The sequence below is a fragment of the Corvus kubaryi genome, unplaced genomic scaffold (assembly GCF_017639235.1).
Source record: "Corvus kubaryi isolate FWS band 111438036 unplaced genomic scaffold, C.kubaryi_AGA036_p1.0 132, whole genome shotgun sequence".
In the NCBI taxonomy this organism is placed as follows: Eukaryota; Metazoa; Chordata; class Aves; order Passeriformes; family Corvidae; genus Corvus; species Corvus kubaryi.
This window is the reverse complement of record NW_024580666.1, coordinates 12,667,898-12,681,962: the sequence shown is the minus strand read 5'-3', so window position 1 is coordinate 12,681,962 and position 14,065 is coordinate 12,667,898. Positions and strand designations below refer to the sequence as shown.

At 35.9% G+C, this 14,065-nt stretch overlaps 1 protein-coding gene across 8 annotated transcripts in view; it reads left to right on the top strand.

The window, feature by feature from the left end:
• The window catches only part of NETO1 (neuropilin and tolloid like 1), an 81,724-nt gene that overhangs the window by 52,655 nt on the left and 15,004 nt on the right, over positions 1 to 14,065 (top strand). For 4 of the 8 annotated variants that reach the window (XR_006016744.1, XR_006016747.1, XR_006016745.1 and 1 more), the window contains exons 8-10: positions 4,501 to 4,614; positions 6,848 to 7,406; positions 8,539 to 8,613. Coding sequence is in view for 3 of the 8 variants with exons in the window: in XM_042032613.1 (XP_041888547.1) it covers positions 4,501 to 4,614; positions 6,848 to 7,406; positions 8,539 to 8,599 (734 nt within the window). In the remaining 5 variants the exon portion in view is untranslated. Of the gene's footprint in view, positions 1 to 4,500; positions 4,615 to 6,847; positions 7,407 to 8,524; positions 8,614 to 9,849; positions 10,379 to 14,065 lie in introns of those variants that run through there. The other 4 variants (XR_006016750.1, XM_042032635.1, XM_042032603.1 and 1 more) reach the window with 4 other exon arrangements.

Here is a 14,065-nt window from a genome sequence, read left to right as displayed (position 1 = left end):
TGTCTTGTCACTGGGCATTGCTGAGCAGAGTCTGGCTCTGTCTTCTTTTCTCCCTCCTGGTGGGTATTTGGATGCATTGACAAGAGCCTGCTCGAACCTTCTCTGCTCCAGGGTGAGCAGTCCCAGCTTTCTTCAGCCTCTCCACACACCTCCGATGTCTCAAGCCTTTAAAAGGCCTTCATGGCCTCATGCTGGGCTCACTGCAGTACCTCTGTCCCTTTTGTGCTGAGGAGCCCAGAACCTGACACAACACTGCAGATGCGGTCTCACCAGTGCTAAATAGAGGGGAAGGATCATATCTCAGCCTGCTGACAATTCTGTTTTTAATGCAGCCCAGGATAGTGGGGGCTTTCTTTGCCACAAGGGAACATTTCTGGCTCAAGATGATTCGAGGTGACCTTATTGCATACCAGAACTTCTTCTGCAAACTTGCTTTCTAGTCGGTCAGTCCCCAGCATGTACTGGTGCGTGAAATTATTCCTCCCAAGGCACAGGACTTTACATTTCCTTTTGTTGATCTGGTTGAAGTTCCTGTTTGCCCATCCCATTGAGGCCTCAATCAGCATGATTTTTCAGAGATAATCAAGAGTGGCTTCACAATGATGTCAGTCACCTACTGGGGACAGTCACCAGGAGTTCATGTCTGTTCAGTTGATTACATATTCCCTAATCTGGTCCTCTTCCACTTAGAGAAGTCATATTACTGCTGGGATCATGCTGCCCTACTGCCTCCTGTTATACCTATCCCTTCTGTGTTTGAGTTTAGTCAGGAGCTCATTGTCCATCCATGCAGGATAATGGCTACCTTCACTTGATTTTCGGCCTGTCCAGATAGACAACTGCTGAGCTTGGAGGAGGTGATCTTACAGAATCAACCAACTCTCCTTGAACCTGTATCTTTCCAGGACCACCTCCCATGGCATTTGTCCACCCAGATCCCTCAACAATGAACTTTTGCTTTTCTGTGGCCCAGAATTATGATTGTGCTTTTTGGTTTATTCCTTCTTGGCAGCATCCTGAACGCCATCATCTCATGCTCCTGACATTCATTTTCCCAACTGATTCTTATTTATAAAAGTATAAAGCACAGCAGAGCTGTGCTCATCAGCTCCTTCATTACCTGTGCCAGGAAGTTATCAATGCACTCTGGAAACTTCCTGGATTGCTAGTGCCCTGCTGTGTTGCCCTCTACAGACCACATGATTAAAACCCCTATAAGGACCAGGGCCTGTGATCATGAGGCTTCTTCCAGCTGCCTGAAGAAGATTTCTTTGACTTCTTGCTCCTGATCAACTAGTGCAGACACAAAGAACAACATTGGTAGCTTTCCACTGGGTTTTCCACCAATCATGACCAAAAACCCACTTGGCTCCTCACCTGGGTGAGCTCTCTGCATTCCTGCTGCTCTCTCAAATAAAGGCCGTTTATGTAGTGATGGGGAAGACCATGGAGTCGTAGAGTACAGCTTCTAGTGTGTGGAGAGAGTTGTGCTGCTTTATCTAGTTGAAGTTAATGATAGCAGTAGCTTCCTTTTGTGAAAACATCCACAATCTTGCTGTCACATACTGCTTGATTCCACTGCCATCCTGGGTTCTGTAACAGCTTTAGGAAAGCATCAGGATCAGATCCCTCTTGTTGTAGAAGAATCTGGTTTACTACCAGTTCATTTATCTTTTTGTTATTAGTAGAATATCCTTGATGTAGCATCCCAAGACCCCTTTGCTGTGCCTTTTTTTGGGCAAGAAAGAAAATTTTCCCAATGTACAACAGGACTGACATGTTTACAACTTCCCTTGATGCTTTCATTCTTTCCAACAAAATATCTTAATTAGAGTGGGGGAAATACATTGACTTCTTGTCCAGCCTAATCCCTCCAGGATCATGGGACCACAGAGAGGACTTGGCTATTTTAAATTTATAAACATGAAGAAGAGGGAGCTGTTTGTCATTAGTTTTCTGAATCTTACATTTGAGTTTCTCTCATGCTAAATTTGCTGTAGTGGCTTTGAAATTGCTTTGCTACACTATTCATCTTGTTTTGACATTTATTCACATACCATTTTTTTCCTCCACTGTACAATAGCACAATTTAGGAAAACTTAAATTTTCATTCTTTTTCCTTCCTTTCTCTTGCCTTTTGTTTCCAGATGTCCCTGTCACCTTTTCGCATAATTATTCCTTCTTCTTAAATTTGAAAAAAAAGGTCTTTTTTATTGCTCTTAATTTTTCTCTCATTTCTGAAAGTTTTCCTAATATTTTCACTTGATAGAAAATCTCAGTATTTCTTTCAGTGCAGAATGAAATAACCAATTGACATTGTTTTTTCCTGTAGAATTCTCTCCTTCTTCCTCTTCCTTTCACTTTCTTGCTACCTACCTTTAGTTCTTCTTTTCTACTTACCACCGCTATATATCTGAATTCAGACAGCACTCTGTCCTTCCCACTTCACTTCTAAGATCCTTCATGCCATTCTGAATGTTTTTTGGTGTTTTGGTCTTTTTTCTTTTTTTAGTTTTTCTTCTTTATGGCTTTAATAGTATAATCTATCCTAATCCTGCAATTATTTTTTTGTTTTCTTTTGTTTTTAATATTTCCTCCTTGTTCCCATATCACTACTTGTACTTTATCCATTTGATATTTGGGTCTTTTTTTTGGTACACTTTGTATTTTGAATGGGTGGCTCTTTAAATCTTCTTAGGTTTCTCACTTTTTTTTTTTGCATAGAGTAGGCAGTGAGACTGTTTCTGCATGTAGGAAACATCCCAAAAGATCCTCACCTTGCCTGGAAACAGGGATGGCACCTAGAGTGTGAGAGGATGGTTATGCATCTGATGTGTTACTTACGTGATGTGTCACATCATGATGTGGCACAGTATCCTCCAGGCTCAGCCTTCACTGTCCCCAAAAGACAGCAACGGATAGATAAGGACTGTCCCTAAGCCTCCTCCCTTTCTAATATGCACATGTGCTCTTCTGATCTGTCCAGCATAAAGTAGAATCCTTTCTATAACAAACTTAAAATGTGGTCAGGCTCACTGCACCTTAGGAGATGGCATACCAGATTTAAAAACAAAAATTGAACAGTGGACAGGCTGGTTGATGTCCTCTGCTTTGACTAAGAGATACAGTGTCTGTACAGTGTTATAGCTGAGGGAGTGGTTGCATATTTGGGGGTGTGCATGTTGACTTTGACGGCATTTACTATTTGCTTAACACGCCGTAACTGCTCCAAATAAGCCAGTTATGGATATCTTAACATAAACACGTATTGGAAAATGGATTTCTTGACATGATATATGGGGTCATTAAGTTCTGCAATATAAATCCTTTGTACTGTCCTTTTTTTGCAAACCACTAAACCATTCTCTCTGCTATGCATTTATGTTGTCTGAGGAACTGCTTCTAAAATTGCAGAGGAGAACAATTTTCATGAAGCATCAAACTTGAAGTATCAGTAATATGAGCGTCATAACTGCTTTCTGATTTGTTAAGGGTCTAAGTTTATTTTTCTACCTTTCCCTTAAAAATAATTATAATAACGCTTTTTGGTTGCTTGAACTAAAAAAATACATAAGGAGTTAATTTTTGCCAATTTAACACTGACAAAGTTTGTAGCTCTTCTAAATTACAGAAGGTTTTCTGGTTTGAAGAAGAGATATGAGGAGTAATTTATCTCTACTCTCTTTTACACTTTTGGAATAGTATCATTACAGCCTCAACACCTAATGATCTGCCAACACTTCCGTAAACACCACAGTTTAGCAGCATGTACAGTACCTTCCAAAGGCTTTCAGGTGGTTTCTTCACAGTAATAATATATGGCCATCAGTAAAGCCATTTTCCTGCAGCTTTAATCTGCATGATTCTTCTAGGCCATGGGTTTCAGGGACACTGAAGACTGTTGTGCTTTTTTATCTTCATATTTGTGATCAAAGGGGTGCTTCTTAACAGTAGCATTTCTTATGACTAAAAGGTTTTTAAAATAATTTTACTTTGTGTATAAATGTTCAGGCACCATTGATATGGGCCCTAAAGTATATATATTCTTTGAGTCACACAAGTTTTCTTATGAAATTGAGGTTTCAGCAACAAACTTCATAAGATGTTATTTCCCATACATTAGATCTGTCTGGGATACAGTTAACTCTTTTTGTATCAGCCCATAAGGTGATATATTTTGGATCTGTGGTTAAACTGTTGATAACACCATTGATGACTCCCCACCAATGTTTGGAAGCCAACCCACTACAGCCATGAGAGTCATGCTAGGGGAAGGTTCAGTCATTTCAGACAAAACTGAGAACCTCTTGCCACAGAGTAGTAAACAGTCTGTGACTTGAGCGCTCTCCATGCTGCATGTCAAATGTTTAATATGGTCAAGGAGTATGTGTTGTATAGCTTTTTCATATTACAGAATACATGTCCACTCCTGGATGTGTTTGTTGAGGAGAGCTGAATGATTTGCTAATTAATATAATTTATAATTTCTCTCATTTTTAGCCCCCTGTGAAGCCAACACATTCTTTTGCCACAGTAATATGTGTATAAATAATACACTGGTCTGCAATGGACTCCAGAACTGTGTGTATCCCTGGGATGAAAACCACTGCAAAGGTAACATGTAGAATTGAAAAAGTCATCATTTACACTGCATGAGATACAGCATATGATCCTCAGTTTCTTGCTAAGTATGTGCCAGATGGGTGAAAGCTCAGGGAGAGCATACATCAAGCAATAGAGAAAATGAAGGAACATAAAAAATGCCAGTGGATTTTACTTTCAGTGTTTTCATTTTTTTGTCCGGTGTTGCATTGGTTATGTCCGGCCAGCTGGTTATGCTCTTCTGGAAGGCTTTCTGGTCACTTGGTCTCTGTTTTCCATACAATCTAAAGTATAATTAAAGGTAATATTTTGGTTCCTTTGCCATAGTTACCTTTGTAGAGGAGTAACATATGAGTAGCAGGTGTCTTTTAGCTGCATGTTATGCCTATAATAGCCCAGGTGGTCTTATAAAAGAAGGTAAAGTGAAATTAACACTGTAAGAAAGCAACCAAATCTACCTATAATCAAGTGAAATTGCAGTGCAAGGAACAAGCACAGGAAATTAGATGGAATATTTATTTCATAGGCAGGGAGTGATGTTCTTACTCATGTGCTGACAAGGGTTTCTAAATATTCCTGTGGTTCTGTTAAAAAAAAAACCACACCAACCCCAAAACAGCATCTGTGTTGTCTTTAGGGAAAAGAGCTTAACTAAAGTACACTGCAGGCTAGGGAGACAGTTCGCTTCTGTCTTGTATCCCCCTGTCTCCCCCCTACTGCAGATTTGCTCCTGGAAAATGGGATATGCCAAATTTAGGAACCAATCAAGAAAAAATTCAGAATGAGGTGGATTAGCAGTCAGCCCAAGTCTACTGAAGCCTGTAAAATCCTGACAAGCAGCGCAATAGGGTAAAACACAAATGAAAATATATACTCCAAAAGAACACAGCTAAACTGTGGCATAGCATAATATTCTTCAAAGAAACTAAACATACAATTGGGAAATGATTATTCATTCTCTAGTTCTTCACAATAGAGGAAAACAGAAAACATTCAGCACTCTAATTTCCAGAACAATTTTCATCTTTCCTTCATCAAGTGTCTTTTATCAGGTCTTGTGCATTTATCCTCTATTTTTTTTCTGACTACAAAAAGGAGGTTTGCTGATTCCAGCAAAAACGTTGTTTGCTGCAGTGCTGCTTTTTCTAACTCTGCTTTTTCTCCAGAGTCTGGAGTCAGTCAGTTAGAGAAACATTGAGTGAATCTACAAGCACAGACAATGAAGCACAGACTGAAGAGTTAAGTCCTGGTATCTAGGAGATTATGAAGAGACGAACGTTACTGTTTCGGTGCCAATAACTTTCATTTCAAGCCAGGAAAAATTACACTAAACTGGGTGTTGAAACTTAACCACAATTGTCTTGCTATGCCTGAGAGAGACTAATGCAAATACTTTCAACTTGAATTTCTACAAGGCTCAGTCACCATCTTGAGTCTGCAGACTTGTGAAAGCAAATCACAGAGAAAGATACACAAGAGGAGGGAGAAATTGATTTTATTTCATTATTTTATCACATTTTTCTACTTCGTTCACAACGCAGAATTTGCTGACTAACTTATTAGAGGCTCTTGAGTAAAGGGTAGTAGGTATGATCACCTTTTGGATTTTTTATGGCTGTTTACAAAAGTTTTGGTAATTAATAGGAAAAAAACCAGAAATAACTTGCACCAATTTGTTTTTTTCCTTCTGAAATCTAAATTTGAATAACTTTTCTATTTTCTCCTGATTTAGCTTTTTCATTGAATGCTGTCAAAATTCCTACTCAGCTAACAAATATTAGAACTCAAATCCTGTAAAATCTTGTTCTTTCATAGGACCTAATGTCCCAGTTGCATATATTTACTGGAAGAGAGAGAAAATAATGAAGAGAACATCTGTAACAATCTTGGGGGCTTTAGCAGGCAAATGGAGTTCAGAGGTGCCACTGAAGCCATCTGCTTGTTATGGTGGTTGCTTTTTATAAAAAAATGTAAATAATTCTTTCATTTAATTAAGCTTGCAATATACCCTGAATAAATAAGTTTCCAAGTGAATAGGTACACAAAGGATTTGTGTGTTGCTTATTTGGCTTAACAAATACCTGATTTCTCCCTCTTTTTTGTTGGTGAGATTGATTAAGTGAACTCAGACATAGACTAGTCTCAGCCTTGCAGTATTCTGTGAACCCATCATAGTGGTTTTTATTCTTGAACTGCAATTAATCCTGTGTTTTTTGTTTTTTTTTTTTTATTTCCTGTCACACAGAAAAAAGAAAAGCAAACCTATTGGACCAACTTACCAATACCAGTGGGACTATAATTGGGGTGACTTCTTGCATTGTGATCATCCTCATTGTTATCTCTATTATAGTACAGATCAAGCAGCCTCGTAAAAAATTTGTCCCAAGGAAAACAGACTTTGATCAAACAGTGTTCCAGGAGGTGTTTGAGCCTCCTCATTATGAGTTATGCACCCTTAGAGGGACAGGGACTACAGCTGACCTTGCTGACGTTGCAGATGACTTTGAAAATTATCATAAACTGCGGAGATCCTCTTCAAAATGCATTCATGACCATCACTGTGGATCACAAGTGTCTAGTATTAAGGGCAGCCGTAGTAACCTCAGCACAAGAGATGCTTCTGTCTTGACAGAAATACAACCCCAGCCTGTAAAACCACTTGTTCAGCCCATGAACAGGAGAAATATCCTTGTCATGAAGCATAGCTACACACAAGATGCTGCAGATGCGTGCGAGATAGACGAAATTGAAGAGGTGCCAACCACAAGTCACAGGCTGTCCAGACATGATAAAGCTGTTCAGCGGTCAGTATCAATAGATTTTTGATGAAGACTATTGTGTAAGGACTTGACTGCCCAAACATATTCACTCTTTGTTCAGTAAAGACATATTTTCTTTCTTCTTTATTTATTGTTTAAATTTCTGTTTCCTGATAGCACATGTCATTACATTATCTCTCTGTCTCTCTTTCTCATCTCTGGTCCTCTTTCCTGAAGGGTCCTGTATGTCCATTTTATCTTTCTACTTTATTTCTTTCTTTTTCTTTTACTGTTTTACACGCACCCACGTACATACACAGGTCAACAGAGAACAGGTACAATTTTAAAAACCAAAGAAGATTATGTGAATTTTGTTTTTGGAACAGCCACATACATGTGGTTTCCTTGTCACTGAGGTGGCCTTGAATATCTTCTGCTGTTGGTCTAATCATCTCTAAATAAATACATCAATAAATAAAAGATACATGTAGCCATTTTGATGCATGACACAAGGATGAGGAACACATTCCTGGGGTAAGGAAACCCCTTTTCTCATGGAACACTACCTTTTATATAATGAATGACAATATTCCAAAACTTTAATATGTCTGTTCCATTATTGATTACAGTATTTTGGTTTGATATATTAACACAGATAGATAGATTAGAACATGAGACAACATAGTGAACTCATATATTTACATATGAGAATGAAGTTAAAGGGAATCTTTCTAATCAATAAAAAAAGCAAAGTCATCCATAATATTTTTAATGAAAGAGCTATTTATTCTGTACATTGCACTTTAAATGACTGTAAATATAAATTATTAAAAGCTTACGAGTAAAAGAAAAATAAAACCAGAAATATTTATGAACAATTTGAAAAAGAACACATAATCCTTTCTAATATATTTGTGTTTTCTCTTGCATGCATTATTTATGCATTTCTTGTGACTGTTTACATGCCCTCCATATTTTCTTTGCACATTAAGGCATTTCTTTCTCTTAAAAAAAAAATTATTTGGTTATTTTAATGCAATTGCATGTCTATGTAAATTACTTCATGAATATCGATCAGATTATCAAAGTGTACTGTTTATTAAGTATCTATATGCATATATTTCTTTTTTTCTATGCAAACACTATTATTTTGAATGAAATAGCCATAACATTCCAGGTTCTGCCTCATTGGGTCTCTAAGCAAACATGAGTCTGAGTACAACACAACTAGGGTCTAAGAGAAAAACCTGAGGTAAGTAAACATACCTATACAGCAATTGAACCATCTGTTGCTTTCCATTTTTCTGTGTTACACTGCTAAAATGTGTATTAGGTCTCAAATTTTATGTCATCTTGTAGTTAGTTAGGTTTGAATGCTAAAAAACCTGAAAGGCAGATGACTACTTTAGCATTGCAAACTAAGCAAAATCTGTTAATTCCTTATTCTTGACCGAATTAGAGTCAGCCCCTAGATAAAAACAATCTTCATTCCAAACGCATTATAAAGTCATGTGCTTTGCATGGCTCTTGTATTTAATTTATTTATTTATTAATTATTATTTATGGAAATAAAAGTTAGAGTCCCAGCATGTCAAATATAATGTAAAACTTGGCAATTTAACTCAAGTCAGTAAGATGAGGAACTGTCTGTTTTCGGTTCATTTTTGTCATCCAATCTTGTGAAATGTTGGGGGAAGAGTGTGTGTTAGTACTGATAAATTTAAAGATTCTGTACCACTGAGGTTAATGTTTTCAAATGAAACTTAGTTTTTGGAGTTTTTTCCTAAGCTTTTAATTTTGCATAATTTTTATCAGCACTTAAAAAACATAATCTCAGATGTTTATAATGGAGTTGTAGATAGCTGCTAGTCTGTCAGTTTATATATGTGTACATATAAGCATAGATATGTGTATATACATTTTTATGTGTATATATGTATAAAGCAATTTTACAGCTAAATAATCCATTAATGGTTTTATTGCCTGTAGATGGTTTAAGTAAATTATTTTTCTGCATTTTTTTTCCTCAGAGAGAGTGTATTTTAACTTTGTTTTGCTTTCAGACAACTATTTATGCCATCATGCAAACTCTGAATGGAAAAATCCATATGAATTTTCTCAGCTGACTGAAAGAGAGAGTGGACAATTTTCCAATTTAATTTAATTGCCTTTATGCAAACCTAAGAAGTATAGACATATCTTACTTCCTTAGCAAGATATTCCCATTGCAGAAAAATTAGATTTCTTTTGTAATTTGGTTTCTGGCCACCAAGTGCTCCTTAGTTACTAAATATATTTGGAGATTTGCTGAAAACTTGAGGAAGAAATTAGTTCCTGAGACTGTCCTTTTATTTTTTTGGGTTTTTTAAGTCACAGTTTTATTTAAGTTGATCTGTTTTATGTCTGTTACTTACTTGTATGTTGTGTGATATGTGGAAGAAGATTTACATTGAACTTTTGTTATATGTACGTTGTTTTCATTATATAGACTGCTTGAGAATAGTGCGCTCCTGGGTGATTTTGAACATGCTACAATGAAATATGAAACTATCGTCCTTGGAAACACCAGCTAGAGGTTTTATGGACTCTCTGACCAGCTATTCTCTTATCATGAAAAAATTCAGCAGTGTTGAGTAAAATTACTAGAAGGCAATAAGACTTTGGTTATTATGCTTATCAGTCATTTCTCTTTTTCTTTTTCTCTCTTCTTTTTGTTGCAAGTAAAATTCCCAATTTCAGGAACAATTTATTGAAATCAGGTATTTAGCCATTCATAATCACTTCAATAGAAACGTTTGTTGGATAAGCATCTAGCAATATGACTGAATTTGACACTGAGAAATTAATCTGCATGTATGTTACTGAATATTTGAGTTGGCAAAAATCCCTTTATTAGATACATTGTAAAAAGCATGCATTCACAGTTATTGCTGTTACTGTTCCATTTCTGTGTCATATGCTTGCTACTTGTAACTTTTTATATAAAAATACATAAAACAATGTATAATAATTTCGTACCTTGAGTTTAATGCAATGTTTTCTTTTACCTAATTTATCAATCCTGTGTAATTCAGGAGATTAAGCTCAAAATGTAACTTCTAGGAACCTGAAACACAGATATAGCAGAGAATCAACTGTCTCTCATCTCTCACTTACCAAACAGAATACATTAATTTTTTAAGGTTTAAATGAGTTCATGATAGGTTGATCACCTAATTTCAGTTAAAAGGTTTGTGATAGCCTATGTGTTCAGTTCTGTACTCTTAACTAATTAGTTTCCATGGAGATTATTAGGAAGTTTGCTTCAGCATGGTAGAGTAGCAGATTTTTATCAGTTACACAAATCTTATGGTTGGGTTCCAATTTTAGAAATACAGACATAAACCACTTCCTTAGGCAAGATAAAATTATATTTGTAATTCAAGCTATAAGTATTAGTAACGAACACCAAAATCAAACCTGAGAGGTTACGTTATTAAGGAATTATTATAGGTTGGAGAGCCACTATTATGTAAAGTTGAAAGCCCCCTCATTTAAGAACTCAATAACTGTGCATAAAATCATAGTTTCATTATCTATTTAAAGTGCATCTTCCAAATTCTCTTCCAAAACAAATCCCAGCTCCTTCTGAAACATCTTGTGTCATTCATGGTTGTTAAGGTTTTCTGCATAAAAATGTTGCTATTGGAAGAAGTGTAAAGAATCCCATCTATCTTCCCAAACTATAAGTAGATGGGAAACAAGAAAACCTAAAAGAATGACATAAAAAATAAGGTGATCTATATGAGCTATTTAAATATATAATACATAATTTGCATAATTAAAATACAGAAAATCTGATTTCTACAACTGTGACTTAGTAGTGACATGAGAAGAAGGGTTTCAGGTACTTGACTACTTTTATATTTACAATGTATTTGACAGCATTTTTCCTAGCTTGAATAGTTTGTTTGTTATCACATATTAGCTGCAAAAACAGTCCTCTGTCCTGTGCAGTCATTGAGAGTCATTGAGTCATCCCTCAGTTACATGGGTTTGCAGCATGCACTAATAGCTCACTTCCAGATCAGTATCTCTTCACAAGTTCATACGATTTATCACTGTTTCTTTTCCCTTAACCTTTCCAAGTCCTAGCTCATCATTCTTTTTTAAAATATATTATGTTAAGATATTTACCATATCCGTGCTTAACATGGATGCATCCTTGCATCCATTATAAAATAAAGGAAGAATGAAAGACTTGCTAAAAGAAATGCATATACATGCAGACACTTGTATGTATATTTATAAATATTTACTATTGGAGATAGTGTATAAATAAATATATAAGGAAAAATCTAAATATTAATTTAGCTTTGAATTAATTATATTGGTCTCACAGAAAAATGCTGAACTTTTTTTTTTTAGAGTTGCCATATATTTATATTTAAGTGCCTAAATCCCACTGTAACACAGAGTTTGTCTAGTCCCTCCTAGACAAATACACAATAAAATGAATTTTAATGTTTTTCCAGTGAAGTGCTAACTGAAAGAATTTAACTGGAGAAGACACGGATATTAATAATTACATTGCATACACATCTTTGCTTTCTTTTAAAAATATGTAATTGGGCCACAGAAAAAGGAGGGAAAAACATAAAAAGTTGTGTAAACAGAACAAGTCAAGCCATTCAGAGTGAGAATGGTAATGCTTGATCCTGGAAACTCCTTTAGAAATATATTGTCTAATAGCTAGGTATGCCCTTAAACAAAAACCACTGTAAGTACAAAATATGTGTATACTGGGGGAACAGGGTAAAATTATATCTATTAAAAATATAAACAAAGATTAATTCAAACCCAGATAAAATACTAGCATTGAAATATTTCATTTCAAGTAATTAAATTATTTGTATAGTAAGCATAAATAGTAGCCTAGTCCACTATACTGCAAACAGTAAAGATAATATTTGCTTCATATCACACAATAGTAGGATATCTTAATGTGATCTGTGAAACTCAAAATATTAAAGTAAAAGGGGCTGTTGCTGGAAGTAAACAGTTTTCCTTTCCTATCAATATTGTTCATCATTATGAAGCTACTTGTTTACAACCAGAGAGAAGTTCAAACAAGCTTTCCGTTTTATGGAAAGGAAGTTTGGGTTGTTAAATTAACACAGCTATATATGTTAATATTATATAACACAATTTTAGCTTGGATAGCACAATATTAATGTGGATTAGCTGAGCTCCTAGTCCTAGCTTCATGCTTTTTACCTCATGTTTTCCTTAAGCTGAAACTAAGAGTGATAGTTACTAGATCATTTTGGTTTGACTGGTGGAAGGAGGGTGACCTACAGCCATGTTGACAGTATGCTTATTTCTCACATATTTTTTAAAAATGAGGTTTTGTTATCATAGTGCATTGAAATATTGTTTATAGTTGTGTGGTTTGCTTTTTTTCCCCCTCCATGTTATGTATATACTTTTCTTTTTGCCTGATAGTTGAACAACCACACCCAACCATTTTCCTCTGCTCCAGGAAATATGGCTTTTCAATTTGTCAAGGACTCTCTGCAGCATCATTTAAAAATATCAGGAAGTCCATATTGTAAACCATCCTCATTTAAACTTTTTCTATCTTCACAATTTTAAAAGCAGCTTAAAAAAAAAAAAAGGCTCTGATAAATGTTAGCACCTTATCCTTCAATTTTTCTCAATTTTTATGCTGGAGATATTCTCTTGAACCTATCAACAATATAACCAAGAAAGGGAATAATAGAAAGTAGGAAAGTAGGAAGGTTTCTTGCTAAAGAGCAATAGTTAGCACCCACACCCACCCACCCCCCCAAAACAAATTCAGACAAAGAAAAGAAACACCTGAAAGTATTATAATTAGAAGAAGAATATAAAGGAATTTTGCTCATACCTATTCCCAAATTTGCAAATTAATTTAGGACAGATAAATTCTTTAACTACCAAATAAAAACATATTTTTCATGTCCAGCTCCAAAAGACAGAAGTAATACCTTATAGAACACTGTCCTACAAACAAGAAATTGGCCTTTTTTGTGTGTCTTCTACTTTATGTATAAATTTCCCTGATCCCTAAAAGATATTTCAGCTGAGGGAGCACAGCTGAAATACTAAGGCATATACAAAGGACAAAAGCTGCACCATTCAAACCTCTTTTGAACACAGAAGTCTGTATCTGATCCGAAAATATCTTATCTCCTCACTTCTGACTCAGCATTTGATGTGAAGTCTTATACTCACAACTCCACTGCTATTCATCATTACCTTAGGATTATCTCCCTTTACTCTTTGATGATCACTTTACATCTTTATCCCTTGCTGCCTTTCATTTCTGTCCACAGTGAGTTTAGTTCGAGTTTAGTTCTGTTCCCATCTCACCTCAAAATTCACTGAAAATGCTGAAATCCTACCAGCTCCCTCTGCCTTTGTGTTACCCTTGCATCCATCAAGTTCTTTCCCATCCGTCACTTTAGCACCATCTTAATCATACCTTGCCTACAAACAGCAAAATGAAAACATGGGATCTCAGCATATCCTAATCACCCTCAATTTATACAGCACAACAAAAGCTATGAAGGTGCACTGGGATGGACAGGAGGATGGGCTCATTAGGCATACTGGATCTGCATTTTAATGACTGTACATCAGTGTTGTCTGGGCTGTCTACCTCCATGTGTTGGCATGACTGC